The 18,892-nt window shown below is 35.1% G+C and overlaps 2 protein-coding genes across 3 annotated transcripts; one reads left to right on the top strand and one right to left on the bottom strand.

Annotated features, from left to right (window-relative positions):
* Positions 1–910: 910 nt before the first annotated feature.
* LOC107671413 (uncharacterized) lies at positions 911–5,250 on the bottom strand. Of its 2 annotated transcripts, none has more exons than XM_016464331.1 (6): positions 5,160–5,250; positions 4,981–5,032; positions 3,629–3,946; positions 3,208–3,447; positions 1,923–1,989; positions 911–1,034 (listed from the first exon to the last, which is right to left on the bottom strand). In XM_016464331.1, exons 2-6 carry the CDS (start codon positions 5,027–5,029, stop codon positions 983–985), a joined length of 726 nt encoding a protein of 241 aa, XP_016319817.1. In that variant the 5' UTR covers positions 5,030–5,032; positions 5,160–5,250; the 3' UTR covers positions 911–982. The 2 variants fall into 2 exon arrangements, with proteins under 2 accessions (XP_016319817.1, XP_016319816.1); XM_016464330.1 differs by having other exon boundaries at positions 4,981–5,037; positions 5,162–5,250.
* A 627-nt stretch (positions 5,251–5,877) lies between these two features.
* On the top strand, positions 5,878–17,044 carry LOC107671397 (bromodomain-containing protein DDB_G0280777). Its single transcript, XM_016464310.1, has 7 exons — positions 5,878–5,902; positions 7,783–8,049; positions 10,146–10,430; positions 10,761–10,865; positions 10,942–11,003; positions 12,410–13,960; positions 16,326–17,044. Exons 1-7 carry the CDS (start codon positions 5,878–5,880, stop codon positions 16,350–16,352), a joined length of 2,322 nt encoding a protein of 773 aa, XP_016319796.1. The 3' UTR covers positions 16,353–17,044.
* Positions 17,045–18,892: the final 1,848 nt, after the last annotated feature.

The following is an 18,892-nucleotide window of genomic DNA, read 5'->3' as shown; positions in this document are numbered from 1 at the left end:
TATCATCAATTTTCAATAAAGCTGTGCTGCTTAATATTTTTGTGTAAACCGTGATACATTTTTCTGGATTCATTGATGAATAGAAAGTTCAAAAGAACAGCATTTATTTAAATAAGAAATCAATCTAAAAATACAATCTGCAACTGGCCAATCAGAATCAAGAATTCCAGAGAGCCGTGAAAAACAATCTACATGAACGTATCAAGAACTCGTGCAGAATCACTCACAGCAGACGTGCAGAAGCAGGACAGTCCTGACGAATCGCTGTAGTCGTGCTTCCACGTCTCCTGCACGGAGAAAAAACAGCTGCGAGACACATTAGCTTTATGAGTGAGATTCCTGGATGCTTTTCATAACTCACCTCTCATAACTTCCTGAAGAGACGCATGTGTCCTGAAACTTCTGTCCAATAAAAACACTACAGTAAACATGTTGTTTGTGTCTCTACAGGACTGGTGTATTCTGTGAACTGGTGCGCTCGCTCGGCGTTTAGAGTTCACAGAGTGAAAGGTCTTTAGGCGTCACCGTCTTTGCAAACTGACCTGTTTCCTTTTTCCTTTTCCTGTGGAGTAAAGCCACTATTCTCTGTTCAAACAAGCAGATCTTCCCTAAACCCTCCCATCACGCTCCACGCTCAAGATCAGTTTGGATCAACAAACTTGAATGCAAATGCAAAAAAACAGCAGATTAATAAGAACAAATGAGGTAGAGAGAAAATGAATAGCAATGATATCCATTTTTTGTAAACATAGCAGCTTATATATCTTTAAGATCCATAGTAGGCATTTTAACAACTCACATTTAGAAAGTTTGGCAAAATGAACAGAACGAGTCGATGAACACAAGCACATTCTTTTGACATAAAACAAGAACTTTATCAAATCTACAGATGATATGATCACAGTGGCACGAGTAGAATAAACACAAATGTTTACAGGTATATTAACATGTAAATAAATATAATAAAATCATCTATGTGGACTTAGTAGGGAGCAGGTATATGGGGTTTTCTGTGCATCTTCAGGAAAATTGATCTGAAATAAAAAGATTATGTGAAAAGGACTTTTAGTAAACAGACTAGGGCTGGGTGATATAGCTAAAAAGATTATTATTTGAATACATTTTTCAGCCTTTCAGTGTTATTTGATGTCAATATTTATTTTCATTTATGCAGATACATTTGTGACCCTGGACCACAAAAGCAGTCTTAAGTCACTGGGGAATATTTGTAGCAATAACCAACAATACATTGTATAGGTCAAAACTATTGATTTTTCTTTTATGCCAAAAATCATTAGGATATTAAGTAAAGATCATGCTCCATTAAGATATTTAGTAAATTTCCTACTGTAAATATATCAAAAGTTAATGTTTGATTAGTAATATGCATTGCTAAGAACTTCATTTGGACAACTTTAAAGATGATTTTCTCAATATTTAGATTTTTTTGCACCCTCAGATTCCAGATTTTCAAATAGTTGTATCTCAGCCAAATATTGTCCTATCCTAACAAACCTTACATCAGTGGAAAGCTTATTTATTCAGCTTTCAGGTGATGTATAAATCTCAATTTCGAAAAATTTACCCTTATGACTGGTTTTGTGGTCCAGGGTCACATTTGCAGAAAAAAATGTTAATATATTAAAAAAGCCACATGGAACATTTGTGCGTGATGACAAATGAAAAGCTAAAGCAGAGTTTTCAAATATTTCACTCTAATACCATTTGTGCTGAAGGCTACAGTCTTCCTGAGAAAAGGAAGAATCGTGAAACTAATCAAGTACATGCTCACAGTCAAATAAAAAGCACATTTACAGTAAATGATCGTAATGTTCACATATCTATTGTGAATATTCACTATATATCGCCCAGCCCTAAAACAGAACATATAATGAGTCAGTAGAAGAGAGTAGAGGTCTCACCCGGCCACAAGTGCTATTGCGGTTACAACTCCAACTGCAATCAGTCCCGCACAACAGGGCTGAGATTCTGATGAGACACAAGACATTAAAACCAGCTGCAGATAAGCTGACTGACATTACTAGGAACATATGCTGCGTGTAACATCACTTTATTACAAAAAAAAAAAGAATTCAATGAACACTGCGTTACAAAAGATTTAAAAATCAACAAACAGAAGAACTGTGATTTTACGCCAAATTCTAAGCAGATTTAATCCTACTTTACAACTTTTTTAACTAGTACTGTTCCAAAATTGGTATGTGTGAACAGGAAGATATATATTGAAAACGTTTGCCCATCAACATCAAACTATTTTGGGAAGATCTGATGAAAGCACTAGGATGAATATGAAAGTACATCTTCTACAAAATTCAAAATGGTAGAAAATCTATCTGTTGGGCAGAAACTAAATGCATCAATGTCATTGTGCATGACCTGAATAAATCAGAGGGAAAACATCATTCAATTTAAAAGCTAAAATGTAGGTAAATGTTGAGCTGCTGGTGGCACTAGAGGGTTTGAGAAAGAGACCCCAAATTTGGCAGAGAAAATCATCTCCATCATTAAGACGCATTTCATTTCAAACGGTCACGTTCAGATAAAATACAAGTTCTCTATCCATAATATTGCTTTCTCCAGTGAAAAAGTGGTCTGGTCTGAATCAGGAGAGAAATCTGCACAGATCAAGCACCGTTTACAAGAAAAAACAGCTCTAAACAAATATGTGTGTGGATTTTGATGTGAGAGACAACAGGAGATGGACTTTTTCACTGGAGGAAGCATTATCATGGATTATTGACTGAATTATTGAATGGCTTGAAATTAAAAACATCTTAATGATGTATTTGTTTCTTACAAACACTTCTCCAGATGTTAACTGATGGACTGGAGTGTTGTGGATTATTGTGATGTTTTTATCAGCTGTTTGGACTCTCATTCTGACGGCACCCATTCACTGCAGAGCATCCATTGCTGAGACACTGATGCAATGCTACATTTCTCCAAATCTGATGAAGAAACAAACTCATCTACATCTTTGAGGGTGAGCACACGTTCTGCAAATTTTCATTTTTGGGTGAACTATTCCTTTAACTAAAGTTAACTAATGGGAAGTTATTGTAAAGTGTTACCGTTTTTTCTTTCTTTAGATGCTTTTGCATTGTGTGGTGAACATTTTGAAGTGAAAAGTGACTTTTTTCACCTAAATATTAAAAAATGAAACACATTCTTGATATTGAACAATACCTTTTGGTATTTCATAATGCGTTGTGAGTGTCCCCAGGCTGCTCTTGATGATGCAGGTGTAGTTAACACCCTTAACCTCAGAGATATCTAGTCTACTGCCGTCTGCTAACAGGGCGGATTGATTAGTTACTGTAACGCCATCAACCAGCCATGAAAACTGAGGGCTGTCCCACTGCGTCACGCCATGATTATCCACAACACACTCCAGCACACGTGTAATTGACGCCTTTGGAGGTTCCACTGAAAAGACAAGAAAAAGTATGTAAGAAAAATCATCCTGTTCAACTAGTTTCTTTGAGTTTTGCGCGACGTGCTGCCTTAAAATTGAAATAGCTGTGCATGAGAAGAAAATATGCAAAACTTCTGGTGCACAGGTCAGTCGTGAAACAACATTTGCACAGTTAAAATGAAACCTATTCACCTATCTTTCGTACTTCTATGGAGTCTTGCTGCTGGTATCCGTTACTGTCTGTAACGGTGACCTTGTAGATCGCGAAGTCCCCTTCTGCAACATCAGTGACCCGCAGAAGTGCATCTCCTTTCTCCAAAGATATTCTGTTTCCATGTGACAGTCTGACATTGTCCCTTCCTCTCTCGCGGTCCCACGTCACCATGTCTATCTTGTCGTCTGGATCCTTCTTGAATACGGCTTCCAAAACAAGAGTTTGGCCGAGTGCCACATAGAGAGGCCGTCCAGTCTTAAAGCGGACTGATATTGTTCCATGAAGACACACAGGCACTGATGACGGTTATTTGAAAATAATTAATATGCTGTTCTTATTTCACTGTACATAAAGGGTTGAAAGGCATGAACAAATTAAACAACTGACTGGTAACTATTTATGTTTTCACTTTTAATGAAAAATGCATGTAAAATAATGGTAATTCAATTAATTTTTTATGTGATTTGGAGTCGTTTTAGGAGGTAAAAGAAGTATTTATAATGATCTCAGAATGATGTAGAAATGGATTTTGTCACTCCAAAGGACTCAGTATTGGTGAAAATAAAATAATAACGTTTTTTTTTTTACATTTTAGAAAATGCAATATAATATTTAAACAGCATTTTTATTTACACTGTTTATTTTCTGTACTGATAAAATTTCCATATTTGTACTTTAACATTTTACTCTATTTTAAGATTTATTGTTTTGTGAACACGAGTAGTGTGCTTTGTGTAAATCTATTAGGGAGAAACAAATCGATCATGTTTATTTAGATATTATTTTATTTTATAAATAGGGGATCATTAGAAGGATTTTCAGAAGATTTAGAAACTAGTTTTGTCACTCCAAAGGACTCAATAATTGGTGAAAAAATAGTATAAACTTTTTTTCCTATTCATAAATCATTTTTGAAAATGCATTCCGATATTTAAATAGCATTGTTTATCTATACACTCTCAGAAATAAAGGTACAAAAGCAGTCGCTGGGGTGGTACCTTTACAAAAGGTACACGTTTGTACCTAAAGTGTCCATTTTGGTACCTTACTGGTACATATTAGTACTTAAAGTGAACATATTAGAACCTAAGGTAAAAAAAAAAAAAGTGTTATTTCTGAGAGAGTATTTGCTGTATTGATATAATTCCCATTTTTGCTTGAACAATTTTAATAGACTTATGTTTGTGGACAAAACAAGTTTTCTTTCGCTGCCCAGCAAAATAATAAAACAAACAGAATAGACTCGCCTATGAAGTAATATTTACATGCAATGTCGAACTGCCCAAGCAGCTCTTATAGTTAGGATTTCACTGAATAACAGCAGACTCACTCTGAGTGACTGTGCTACACAGAATCCAAACCAGCATCCATGACCCCATGATGACCCCTGACAAATAACAGATCGTTAGAGGGACTCATACTCTTTCTAATGAACTCTTAGGAAACTGACTGGATGCACTTTTGTGACGAACGTTAATAAAATCCCATCAGCTCGAAATAAACGATCTTACCTTGACTTTCGAAGCCTAAATTCCGCGTCGTGTCGCAATAGGTTCAGGAAAATAATACCTGCTTATCGTCTGACTACTACACGTTAACAGGTGCGTTCGACGTGACGTCATTATGACACAGACTGTAAAATATTTAAATTTATGATATCTTGTATCAAATTTATTTAATTTGATTTTAATGATGAGTAGACTTGAAAAATAGATTGTAGTAATAAAAAAAGTAAGCAGTAGCAAAGTAGCAAACAAATCCTTATCCAAAAGTTAGTTTTGGAATATATTCATTGGAATATGTACAAATTCAAAATTCTTTATTGTAAGTTTATTGCAGAGACTTTTTATAATGTATTTATTTAATATTATTAACACATTTATATATATATATATATATATTCTTCTAACTATGACTGACACGCTCGAATCTGCTGAAGAGATATTTTGAAGTGGGCGTGATCTGTGGTTTAGTGGTGCAGGAGGTAAACATGAGAGCTCTGGTGTGATTTGTAGGAATTAATCAATTAAGTAGCCTAACTTCTTGTAAATCCGTCGAGGTAAAACAGCCATAATTTCTACATTACTTCATTTTCTGTATTAGCAAAAGACATTGTTTCATTCTTTCTCAGCTGTTGTGATGACGCGTTGAGGTGAGGCGAGGCGTCGGACAGGTAAACCAGGAAGTGAAAGCAACGATCGATATAGACGGATTTAAAAACACGAGAATGAAAAGCAAGAGAAGTCTGCTTAGTAAGTATATATAACAGATTGAATACACTCTATAATGGGCTTGCGTACTGAATGTAGCCTGCTGTTAATATACATTCCCATATGATTGATGTCAGTATCTCTTTTAATTTAACAGCATGTCTTTTAATATGATTGATATGCTTTCATATGTGATAGAATTAAACATCTGGAAACTAATTGAATGTTTTTGCTCAGGCCCTCCAGACTGACATGAACATACTGCTGCATCCTGTTGTTGTGGTTTTCTCATTGATAAGTAAGTTTTGCCTCTTCAGCCTGTCAAGACTGTCAGATGTGATTCTGTAGAAGACACACAGGGGAACATTACAGTAGTATGTCTAAATGAGATAAAACCGCAAACAACAATAATAGGCTAGTTTATTTGTCACTGTGAAAATAGATTTGTATGATGTGAATGTTATAAACATCTTCAAGACATTTTCTAAATGTGTATCCGACTGGAAATGTAAGAAATATGCATCTACAAACCTGAAAAATACATCTTCCTGATGAAAACGCACACATCAAATAGACATCTACACGATGCACATGCGATATCAGGATACTTGCTTACTAAATATAAAACTTCAGCTGAAACAAATGCAACATGCAATAGATAACTGATGCAAAAATAAATAAATAAATAAGACAGATTTTTTGATTGAAACTCAGCTAGATAAAGAAATAGCGAATTTTCCTCGAATCATTCTTCAATTTTAAGTAAACTTTGAGTCTTAAATTTCAGAAGTTTTGTATTTTTCGTATTTTTGTGTTTGACAAGCTACAATAATAGATTTCTTTTTTTCTTTTTTTTACCTCACTTTTTGCTGTTGATTTTTGACAAATTGCATAGAAACGATGGGAGGGTCAATCTGACCCCAGCATAAAAGTCGTAAAACTACATTTGTACTAGGGTTATTTTTGTATAATTGAAATACAGTTACAGTTTTTATTATTTTTTTTTTAAACGTTAGTAATTTTGTTGTGTGCTTGTCATTTCTTTTAATTATTATTTCTTTTTAAATATGTCTATAATATTTTCATTATTTTTCATTTCAGTATTGGTTTTAGATATTTCAGTTAGCTAAAAAAATATTTTTAGGTAAACTAAATTAAAATGAGAAATGTTGCCTTGGCATCTAGCTGCAAATAAACGAACTTTTCTTTCAGTTATAGTTTATTTTATTTCAAGTAAAAATGGTTTTAGTTTTCATTAGCTATAATAACCCTGATTTGTACAGCCTTTCCAAAACACATCTACTTTATGTGTCAAAACTTTGCATGCACATTCATGACCTTAAATGTGACCCTGAACTACAAAACCAGTCATAAGGGTCAATTTTTAGAAATTGAGATTTGTACATCATCTGAAAGCTGAATAAATAAGCTTTCCACTGATGTAAGGTTTGTTATAATAGGACAATATTTGGCCGAGATACAACTATTTGAACATCTGGAATCTGAGGGTGCAGAAAAATCTAAATATTGAGAAAATCATCTTTAAAGTTGTCCAAATGAAGTTCTTAGCAATGCATATTACTAATCAAAAATTCAGTTTTAATATATTTACAGTATGAAATTTACTAAATATCTTCATGGAACTTGATCTTCACTTAATATCCTAATGATTTTTGGCATAAAAGAAAAATCTATAATTTTGACCCATACAATGTATTTTTGGATATTGCTACAAATATACCCCAGCGACTTAAGACTGCTTTTGTGCTCCAGGGTCACAAATGTGAAATATTCAAAAAATGTCAAAAACTAAATAGTTTAGCCATTGTTTCAAGCTGTTTGAAAACCCCAACACAACAGCAGAGTTAATGAACATTTTCTTTGCATTGTTTGCTCACCCTCTCCTTGTTTTCCGTCTTCAGATGCTGTGAACGGAGTTGTTTTGTCCCTGCCGTCTCTGCCGCTGGAAGGTGGGAACGTGTCTCTGAGTTGCAGCTGGTCTGCGGGTTCAGAGGTCAGTGTGGTTTGGGGTAAAGGAGGCACTGCGCTTTCCTCTGACAGCCGCATTACTATCAGCGCTGGATCTCTGCTCATTAAACAGGCCAGGAGAGACGATGCAGGAGAATACACATGCACCGTCAGCAACGCCGTCAGCGCTCAAACCGCCAAGACCACCCTCAGCGTCTACTGTGAGTCAATAACAATTCATGCTGTGTCATTGCTGCAGAAGACTCTACAAGCTGGTCATCTTTTGGCGAATTTCTCTATTCTGAGTTCTGAGTTTTTTTTATTCACAGTAACTGTATATATCACTGTATATATCCACTTTCGGCTGGAAATTCAACCCCAAAATATTTTACATACCATATTACAGAATTGTGGTAATGGCTGTTTTTGGATAATCTAGTCCCATCCGAGATATTTCTGGTACAGATTTTACTTTTTTTTTTTTTTTTGGTGCAATTTTGTGTGTGTGTGCACTTGGATGGGTGAAATGCAGAGCACAAATTCCGAGTATGGGCCACCATACTTGGCTACACTTCACTTCATTTTTTTTTTTTTTTTTTTTTTGGTGCAATTTTATAAATTTTTTCCAGTTGTAAAAAATCACACTCAAATATCTCCTCATATCATACTAAAATTCCCTCATATATCGAGGTCAGATTTATTATAGTAAACCAAAATTAAAACCATTTAAAAACATGTTCCTTATTTATAATAAATATTATAACAGAAATAAAATAAAATATTTAAAAAAAGTTCAGCTAGTTGCCAATGCAAAATGTCTTCTTTTCATTTAGTTTTTTTTATGTACTAAAAAAACTAAAACTGAAATAATAAAAACAACTACAAAGTGAAAATAAAAACTATATAGACACACTAAGAAAATAAAAATGACAAAAGCACAAAAATACTAAAATTAAAATGAAAACATAAAATATAAAAATACAAATAATTCAAACTAATAATAAAAACTATAATATCAAAATTATACTAAAATAACACAGCTTTTCCAAGACTGTGGGAAATAAAAAAGACAATATAAAAATATGAATGTGAAATATGAATGATAGAAGATATATGAATTAAACAAATTAAAATAAGAAATATTGTTTTTTTAGCTGCTTGTTTTGCCATATTTTAAGTCATTTTAGTTTAGTTTAGTTATTAATAATATATTGTTAATAAGCCATCTTGTGGCCCCTTTGGAAACATGCTGAGGCCCCTAGTTTAATTTTATAAATTAGACCTCAGACAAGGTTTTATTCTTTGCACGTCAACCTTGTGTGAACATTTCTTGCAGTTTCTTAAATAAGAGCATGTTTTATAACAGCCGCATGTGTTTAGAGACATATGACATGAAAAAATGACTAAAGAGCTTGTAATTTTCCAGTTTGGTAGACAAACATAACAATAACATACAAGACATATTTTGGATTAATTTCTGCTGCACTAGTGAGTGATTGCAGTCTGTTTGAGGGGCATGACAACACTGGCTCAACCAACAGTCCAGCCAATGGCAGATGGAGGAGTGTTTGAAACCAAAAGTGCTTTTGCAATTCTGTTTGCTGATTTCGTTTTTTATTGTTTTGAGTGTTTTGTTTTGAACTCAAGTGTTTCATAGAGGGAAGCAGTTTTTGTACTGATATCAGACTTACTCATGTGTTGTAAATTAATTATTATTCTTAATATTACTGTTAATAATTAATATTTCTGTAAAGCTGTCTTGAAACAATGTGTTATGAAACATGCTATTCAAATAAACTTTGCACTGATATCAAAATTATTCATGCATTGTAAATAATCTGTTCTTTTGGTTGGTGCCCAACAAGTTACAGATAAAAAGAATATAATACACTGGAATGAAGCTCAAGCAGATAATAGACTGGATTATCTAAAATAGACAGTAATATGATGCTGCTTTTTCCTGTTTTGTGCTGTATAATGTAGAACAATACATAATATCTAAATATTTTACTGTATTTATATTAATAATATTATTAATATGTAATTAATATTAATATTTATATTAATACATTTTGTTTTTAATATTACAGTTTATAAATACAACAATGAAAATATACAAATATTCAAATAAACTTGAACTGAATTAATATATATATATATATATTATTATTTTTTTTATTTTTTTTACAATTATCACATGCCATTATCACATTTTTTGCACTAAATTACCAGTAAAAATAATCATATTATGAAATACAATTATGGTGATATAAAATTACTCATACAGTCATACAAGATAATTTTGTCGGCTCCTCAGATGGTCCAGATGCCCCACAGTTGACTAAGACCTCAAGTGAGTGTGTTGGCGGGGGAGATGCTACGGTGGGACAGACGGTGCGTCTCACCTGTACGTCTGCCTCTCTACCTCCTGCCTCCTTCTCATGGGAACTTAACGGCCAGCCGGTGACCACCAGCCAATCAGGGAGTGGTGTGCTGAGTCTGCAGATCTTCTCCTCCAATCAGAGTGGCCGTTACACCTGCATTGCACGGAATGACATCACAGGAGGGACATCGAAGCAGCAGATAGACATGGCCATTGTGGGTGAGTTAATGGCTCTCTGTGGCACTTTGGTGACAGATGCATCTGTCAGTTTATTCTTCGGCCTGACATTCATTTTCTTGACCAGAGAGGGAGTAATCAGCCACAGCATTGATAAATTCATGTGTCACCTCACTAGAAGGAGTCATAATTTTCATCCTCCTACAATGATTTTCCTTTGCAGGATACTTTCTTCTATTTGCTGGTTCCATTGTCAGTGTTTGTGTGATTTTTCTTTGCCCTTTATGCTTTTGCTCCATTTCTGTCTTCTGTTATTAGCAGTGCGTGTTAATCTAATTCTTCATATGTAAAATATAAAAATCATGTTTACAGGTACGTGTCTCAGCGGAGGTGCCGTAGCAGGGATCGTTGTTGCCTGTGTTGTTGCACTCATCATAATTATTGTTGTAATTATTTTGCTTCTGCGACAAAGAAACGGTATGTCTCTCTTGAATGCTTCAGTTCATTGTTTTGTTTTATGATTTTTTTGATGCTTATATGCTCATATTTGCAGTTGATCGGAGACTCAGAGATACTGTTGGACTTCAGAAGACAAACCAGAATGAAGGAACCACAGTAAGATGGTGCCACATTTCTTCTATTGTGTTCTGTGTAATGTAGAATAATACCTCTTAGGGATGGACAATTTGGCTAAAAAAAGAGAAATTTTTACTATATATATATATATATATAACAAATAATAATAATTATCATTATTATTATTAATAGTTATTGTAATTATTTGTAAAAAATAAAATATGAAAAAATTTTTTCTATCTACAATTTTATATAATATATATTAAATATTATATTTTTTTAAATAACAAAATATAGAAGAAATATAATAAAAAAAAAATTTGCACTAAACTTTACAAGGAAGAATCATATTTAATTTTTGTTTGTATGAACCAATATATTATCAAAGTGATAATCAGCAACATTTGCTTACAATGAACAATGGCACACAGAGATAATGTGAAAATTTTTATAGATCATGTAAACAAATCATTAAGTTCTGAATTGATTAATTAAAATGATTCTGAGTGTATTAAGTCACATGACTTTTTCGATGCGCATGGAGGAATTTATTCGGTAAATGTGTTTCCATCGTAGTTTATGCGCATTTTTCTTATCGAATAAAAAGTTTATCCTACTCAAATGTGCGCATTTTTTGAATTTATGCGCATCTTGGCATTTCCATCCAGCATTTTTAATGCGATATTCCAAAATGCGCATAAAAATAGGTGGATGGAAACATAGCTACTGTTAACTCTTTTCCTGCCATTGACGAGATATCTCGTCTTTTATGAGAAAACGCAAAGACGGGATTTTACAGCTCTCCGTGTTTTCACTGTTATACGCTCGGGGGCGCTATTACACATCTCCCGATCAAAAACACAGGCGAGGAAAATGCAGAAACGAGCATATGTAAGCAGATGCATATAAAAAATAATGCGATCAGCATATAAATGAAAACTGCCTAATGTTACCGAGTGAAATGTCGATCCCGGAAGTGGTAAAGGACTGTGAAGCTTTGGGGGTGTTGATGGAAGCGATCTACTGCACCTATGCTTTGATCATAGAACTGAATATGATCCAGATGTAGTCTTTGATTTTCTCAGCTTTTTGATCAAAATGTTGCTTTTTTTTAATGAAACTTACCTACATTCAAGTGTTGATAAAAAAAGAATGCTTGAAGCTAGAATGAAACTGATTTTTTATGTTTAAAAGTAGAGGCTCTGTTCTTTATTTTTATTTATTGCATGTTCAGATTAAGATGCTATTAAAACATTTTTATATTAACACTCTTATACTCATTATTTGCAAGGAAAGAATTACAAAACCAGTTTAATGTATTTTGCTAAACCTAATGGCCACATAAAAGCACCTTGCAATCATTGCAAAGTACATGATATTGCCCAGCCTTAACATCTTTTTTTAATGTACAATAATACCTCTTTTCACATGTTCCCTCTCCACAGATTGCAAACAGAGCTCTTGTCAATGAAAACCACCGTGATCCCACATTACACAACTCACTCCCACAAAACTTCACTGCCGTTCCCAATAACAACAATGGGAACATAAACACAATGTCACAAAACATGCCCAGCAACTCCAACCCACTCCATCATAATGGCCATCTGCACACCGATGCATTCCAACGCAACTTCAGCACAGTCCCAGACAATGGGCATCAAAACAATTCATATCCAAACAATGACCCTCAGAGGTCGTTCCCACAGCCTGTCCAACACAATCCCAATATTCTCATACAAACGGGCAGTTCTCAGCCTGGTGCGCTTGCCCATACAGTTCATGTAAACCTCAACACCTTGCCACGTACCGACCAGTTTAATAATTCACAACCTCAAACGGTGCATGTCAACTTGAACACATACCCTCCAGAAGCAAATCAGGTGGTCCAGCAACATGCAGACCATGGAGAAAGTGCACTACAGAGTCAACATACTAATGCCAACCATCAAAATAATTCTCAGACTGGCTTGCTGAACTCTGACCCTTTGAGATTGGGTAATCAAACACAAACAATGCTCAATAATGCTTCATCAAATGGTTCTCGTCAGCCCAACAGCCTCATTCAGACTGGATACTCGCACCCTACCAACCAAACCAATGCAAACCGCCAAACTGCCAACTCAAGATCATCAGCAGAAGAGCGAAGTCGACGTTCAAACCCCCTTCAGACCAACAACCAGTTCAATGACTCCAGAGCACACCTCCAACAGATGCCTTTGGACCGTTTGCAGGGAACGCCGGCGTATCCCAACCCCGAAGTCTATAGTTCAGACAGTAGTGTATCTTCAGATTGGCCACAACGAGATGCACGGAGGGATCGTTCTGGTCTGAGATATCGGGAAACTGAACCTTTGGGAAGGTTGACCCAAGCTGCTCCTCCCCAAAGAAGAGACCTCCAGAGACCAATCGTGCTCAACGACTCTCAATTGGACCCAAATGTGCAGAGGCAAGTGGTCCAACAGAACTTAAGCACCCAACCGCAAGTCCAATCTCAAATCCAGACCGCAATACCTCAAACCCAAACCTCTCAGGGTCAGACTCCAATCCCCATTGGTCTACCAAGGGGAACGATCATACCTGAAACACAAACTGGCACCAGACCAAATCAGACCGTGCCTCAGCCATCCATTCCTCTCACTGAGGCTGCACTACGCCAACACACCGCCCAGACCAATAACCCTTTCACCAACTGGATCCAGCAGTCTCAAGCTGCCTTGCAGAACCCTGGACCTTCTCAACCCATCCAGCAGCTTAACAAAGTGGGGCAGATGCCTCCTACTCCACCTCCGGTGCTGCGGCCGGACGAGTTCCAGAAGCTTCCGCATGAACGCATGCAGCAGCCGCGCACCATCCAGCCTGTGACCGTGCAACGTAGACACAGATCTCCAAACGTGCACAAGCAGACTCGAGTGTTGCATACGAGCCCTCAGCGAATGCCAGGAGTGCATCCCATGCATGCAACCATGCATGGACACCCAACACACATGCGACAGGTATGCAACTTGATACTGCTTTATATGAGTGAAATGCATCTTCAACAACACATTTTATGGCTGATGCATTTAATGCAGTGACCATGTCATGATCCACTGGATATTTTTCCATTACTTTAACCCATCAAAATAATTTCAACTTCATTTTTAAGTTATACAAGATTCAACTAGACAAGATTTTTAGAAAATGAGTTTAAAAGCCAATTTGATTTATATTTAAAATTTTTAATTTTTAAATATAAAATTTAGAGTTTGTTTCTTCATCAGATTTGTAGAAATGTAGCATTGCATCACTTGCTCAGCAATGGATCATCTGCAGTGAATGGGTGCCGTCAGAATGAGAGTCCAAACAGCTGATAAAAACATCACAATAATCCACAAGTAATCCACACCAGTCCAGTCCATCAGTTAATGACTTGTGAATTGAAAATCTATGTGTTTGTAAGAAACACATCCATCATTTAGACGCTTTAAATTGCTTAACTTTATACTGTTGCTTCTGTCTGAAATATGAGTCCATAATCCATAATAACGCTGGTGAAAAAGTCTTTCTGCTGTTGTCTCTCACATCAAAAATCACATCAAAAAGAAAGGACTGTTTTCACTTGTAAACAGTGCTTAAATGTGCAGATTTCTCTCCTGATTCATACAAGACTACTTTTTTACTGGAGGAAGCAATATTATGAATTATGGTCTCATATTGTAGCCAGAAGCAATGGTTTGAAGTTAAAAATGTCTTAATAATGGATTTGTTTATTACAAACATGCAGCTTTTTGCTTCATAAGATTTTAATTGATGGACTGGAGTTGTTGAATTGGGTGGAATGTTTTTACAGTGCAGTATTTATATCCATATTTTAGTGACTCTCTGTTCCAGTCAGCCACCTCTATAGTCAGTGTTTTTTATATATAATGGACACTTGACATGAATGATGTTCCAAATCCAAGATGTTCACGTTAAATTCAAGATGACAAATCAATTGAAATGGATAATTATAAAAAGTATAGATTAAATTTTTTACTGCCAATTTTGGCTCCATGAATAAACTTTAACATCCATAGAATCTTTTCATTGTACAAAAGGTTCTTTATAGTGAAAAAGGGTTCTTTAAATTATTAAAATGTTCTTCACACTAAGTAAAAAAACCTGGAAAAACTTGTTTACTGAAAGTTTTTTGGGGGGGAACCTGAAATGGTTCTTCTATGCCATCACTGCGAAAACAGCCTTTAGCTTTTATTCTTAAGAGTGTATATTTATGCTTATTACAATACCGCATTGTCAGCTCAGCAGCAGGCTAATGTAAGATTAACACATGCTATTTGTGTTTCACCAATGTAGAGTGTTTCCAAATAAGTCACTTATGAGTATGTGAATATGTTACTGCTCTGTCAAATGACTCGCATCAAGACTTTAGCGCTCCGTTTGAACCTCAGTGTGAAAAATGCTGCAGACTGCATCACAGAAAATACATTTTACGAGGTCGCTAGGTGTGAATACGTGAAACCACACATTTGAATCTGGAAGAGAATCTGTGGTGATTGTTTGAAAGCCATTGTAGAAAGAAAAAAGTGATTGTTTCTGGATGCTCTTTATGTTTTAAATTAGGTCAATTGATAACATTAATGCATTAGCTGATATGCAATGTTTTTACAGCATTTATGAATCTTTTTTTAATATAAAAATTGATCATGTTCTTTTTAGTGCAATATCTATCTTTTGATTTTAAACATGTATTAGTAAGTGTTGAGTAAGATGACATAAACTAAGATTAATAAGTGCTGTAAAAGTATTGTTCAATGTTTATAAATGAGACCTTATTGTAAAGTGTTACCAAATTAGTTTCTATTCAGACTTTCAGTTTGACTTGACTCTCATGGGCAAAATTACAATTACAAGTTACATGGAAAGATTTCCAAACAAGCAGGAAAGGATGTGAAATTGTTAAAAATATATAAACATATAAAAAAAATTAAATAAAAATAAAATATAAAGAAAATAAGGTAAATGTAACTGCACAAAAATGCATGATGATGCATTCAAGACCTTAAAATTTGACAGTTGTTATAACATTTTTTAGTTCCTTTTATTCTAAATGATTAACTTGAATGCAGAGTTGGACTTGTCGTTGCACAGGCAGACTTTTCATACATCATGCAAATCGTCTGCTAATCATTGGCTTTCAGAATCATTGAAAAGGTCAGCGAATGGGGTTGAAGTTGAATTGAGCTTGGGCCAACGCTGTCACTGATGCGGAGTTCAGTTCACTGGCCAACGCTGACTCGAGTAATGTGAAAGGGCCTTTAGACATGATTTATATCAAATGAAGCATTTTGTTCTTTCTTTTCTCCTCCTTCTCTCCCTCAGGTCCACAGAGGCAGACCCAGACGTTGAGAAAATGCAGTGCTCGTCTGGCTCGACGCTATTTGCACTGCGAAAAACTTTCGTACACAGCACAATGTCTCTCTGTGGTGGAAAGAAACAAACGCTCAGCCATTCCTCCGGCCCTCGGCTTATTGTGCCGTACAAATCTTTGTGTTTTGTCGGAGAGACCGCATTATTGATAAAAAGACTGATCTTTTTGTTTCTCCTGCACAGCTGTCGTAGGCATGTGAAAGCCACAGCTGTTGAACAGGACACTGTGTGAATTTCATCCGTCGGAACAATGATGCTTTGGGATTTTTCTTGTGCTCAAGTGTCTGAAAATAAAACACAATGCAGTGTTTTTGCACAGACAGGAAGACTTGAACAAAATCCAAATGAATTAGGATGGCTGGCAGAGCTTGAACTACTAAATGATAAAGAATGGACTGCCACTGTTTGTCCTCTTGCAACTATTTATTCAGCTTTCTGCTCACAGATGCTTCTTGTAGCGCCGCTCAATTAGTGTGATCCGCTACGGTGCATTTGCGGATGGATTACGCATTTGAGTATGAAGGAGACCCACCTAACGAACGTGTACTTAATGAAGCTCTTTAATTTTTATGTTAATGATGTGGAAAATGCTAATGAGTTTAAGTAAAATAGGTTGTTGACAGGCCTTGCAAAAATATGATGAAAAGCAAATGTTTGGTCAGATGGTATACTTTGAGGTTTTTACAAATAAATTCTCCCAGTTTTCATCGCTTTGTTCTTCATTACATCTTTAATAGAAGATTTCTCGAAGTTAGACACAGAAATCAATTTGCAACTGAAGTAATGGAGCACAACTGAAGTCGCAGTGAATTCTCAAGAAGAGGTTTGTAGAAGAAACAACTTCACTCTTTGACTTCAACAAAAAGCCTTCTAGTAATTGCAAGCACAGAATACATTAATATCAGTTCAGTGTGCATGTATTTATAGACATGCAGTGCACAAAAAATGTGTTCCTTGCTGTTTGGAAAATAAGTTCACCTCTTTCTGTGAGATGAAAAATGTGTTGCTTCTTTCCTGTTTTGTCATCGTAGGTGCAGCATGAGTCAAAGTGACATCGAGGAAAATCATTAAATACTTGCGGAGCATCGCGTTATCACTTTTGAATCTTTGGTACTGGACTGAGTTATTAAGGTATAGAATATTTTGCTACTACTGTTTTTTTTTTAGATTGGTTTGTGATGATTTCTTTGAAGACTCTAATGCTTCATCAGGTAAACTGTTTTGGTTTTGATCAGAAAGTCTCTATAGCTACAGAGAAAACATTTAAATATAATTCATAAAATCACATTTATAAATATGGGTTCCTCAAATACCAGATAATAGGCATTTTAATATTTACACAAAAAAGCATCAAATGCTAAAATTATTTTGAGGAATTATTTTTCATTGCTTGTGAGAATGAAACATTTCTTTACATTTACAAATGTATTTGTACATGCATCTAAAAAATGTAATTGTTCTGAAACAGATGTTGCTATAACATTGCATGCATCTATCTATCTTTCTATAAAATTCTCTATGGTTAATTCTCACATACATGTCTTTCAGTTTTGAGAAGTAGCTAGATCTACAAACTGTTTTTTTCTTCTTCACATTATCACTTATAACCTTCATTTTGCATTGCTGGTATTCCCCTTTTCACATCTCACATTCATATGCAGCTAAATTCGTATTCTATGGAATTTATTTTAAGTATTAATATTTTTAGTAGCTTGTAGTAAATGTAAAAAGGATAACTCAAATCAAAATCAGAAGGATAACTCAATTGTTAGATATTCCAAATATGGTCTGGAAATGTATAACCTAAGCATGCATTCTGATCTCTGTATGTGTGTTGCGGAATTATTTGTTTTCTCAGTAATAACACCTGATCGTGTGATAAGTCTCTATATGCATTTCCTGAGATGCAATACAATATATTTAGAATTGACTGGAGCCTGTCCTACACATACTGCATGCTTTTTTATTATTTCAAACATACAGTAGATGCATATGTAGCACAGTTGTTTGGTTTCATCAGTCCCATCTGTATTGAACTGTTTTTATTGCCATTAATAAGTAGGATTCCATTACTCCCCTAAAGTTCCATTGTGTGGTCAAGATACTAGATTTAGATACCAGTACCTGTAGAGAACAATTACATTAATGAGAATAACTCTTCGTAAAGTATTTCACTGATACTAAAAACAATAAAATGATGGTAGGACTATGCCAAATCATTGCTTGCCAATTTTTAGTATAGAGGAGATCACCTTCCTGTCGTGTATAAATGATGGTGTTTTTTTCTGAAGAGACAGGGATAACAGAACCTCAACATGCATCAGTTAAACACTATTTAAATGTAACTGTGAGACACTTTGAATTCTGGAGTATTGCATGTATTGCTCTTGCTTGAAGGTCATCAGGGCCATATTTTGATAAATAACATCAAAATAACTTAGCAAAACTTTTAATCTGTAAAATAGCACATACGCACATTCACAATTCTGCTCTTTTGTTTTCCTTAAGATTCTTATCAT

Source organism: Sinocyclocheilus anshuiensis, unplaced genomic scaffold, assembly GCF_001515605.1.
Source record: "Sinocyclocheilus anshuiensis isolate Anshui unplaced genomic scaffold, SAMN03320099.WGS_v1.1 scaffold552, whole genome shotgun sequence".
In the NCBI taxonomy this organism is placed as follows: Eukaryota; Metazoa; Chordata; class Actinopteri; order Cypriniformes; family Cyprinidae; genus Sinocyclocheilus; species Sinocyclocheilus anshuiensis.
Note: the sequence above shows the minus strand (reverse complement) of the source record. Positions and strands in the feature narration are given on the sequence as shown.

Excerpts from the sequence above, each read along its gene's own strand:
- LOC107671397 (XM_016464310.1), top strand. The coding sequence starts at position 5,878 with ATGAAAAGCAAGAGAAGTCTGCTTA. Across the intron at positions 10,866-10,941 it reads GCTTCTGCGACAAAGAAACG|TTGATCGGAGACTCAGAGAT; the intron begins GTATGTCTCTCT and ends TCATATTTGCAG. Across the intron at positions 11,004-12,409 it reads ACCAGAATGAAGGAACCACA|ATTGCAAACAGAGCTCTTGT; the intron begins GTAAGATGGTGC and ends CCCTCTCCACAG.
- LOC107671413 (XM_016464331.1), bottom strand. The coding sequence starts at position 5,029 with ATGGGGTCATGGATGCTGGTTTGGATTCTGTGTAGCACAGTCACTCAG. Across the intron at positions 3,448-3,628 it reads CATAGAAGTACGAAAGATAG|TGGAACCTCCAAAGGCGTCA; the intron begins GTGAATAGGTTT and ends TTGTCTTTTCAG. Across the intron at positions 1,990-3,207 it reads GCATTATGAAATACCAAAAG|AATCTCAGCCCTGTTGTGCG; the intron begins GTATTGTTCAAT and ends GTGTCTCATCAG.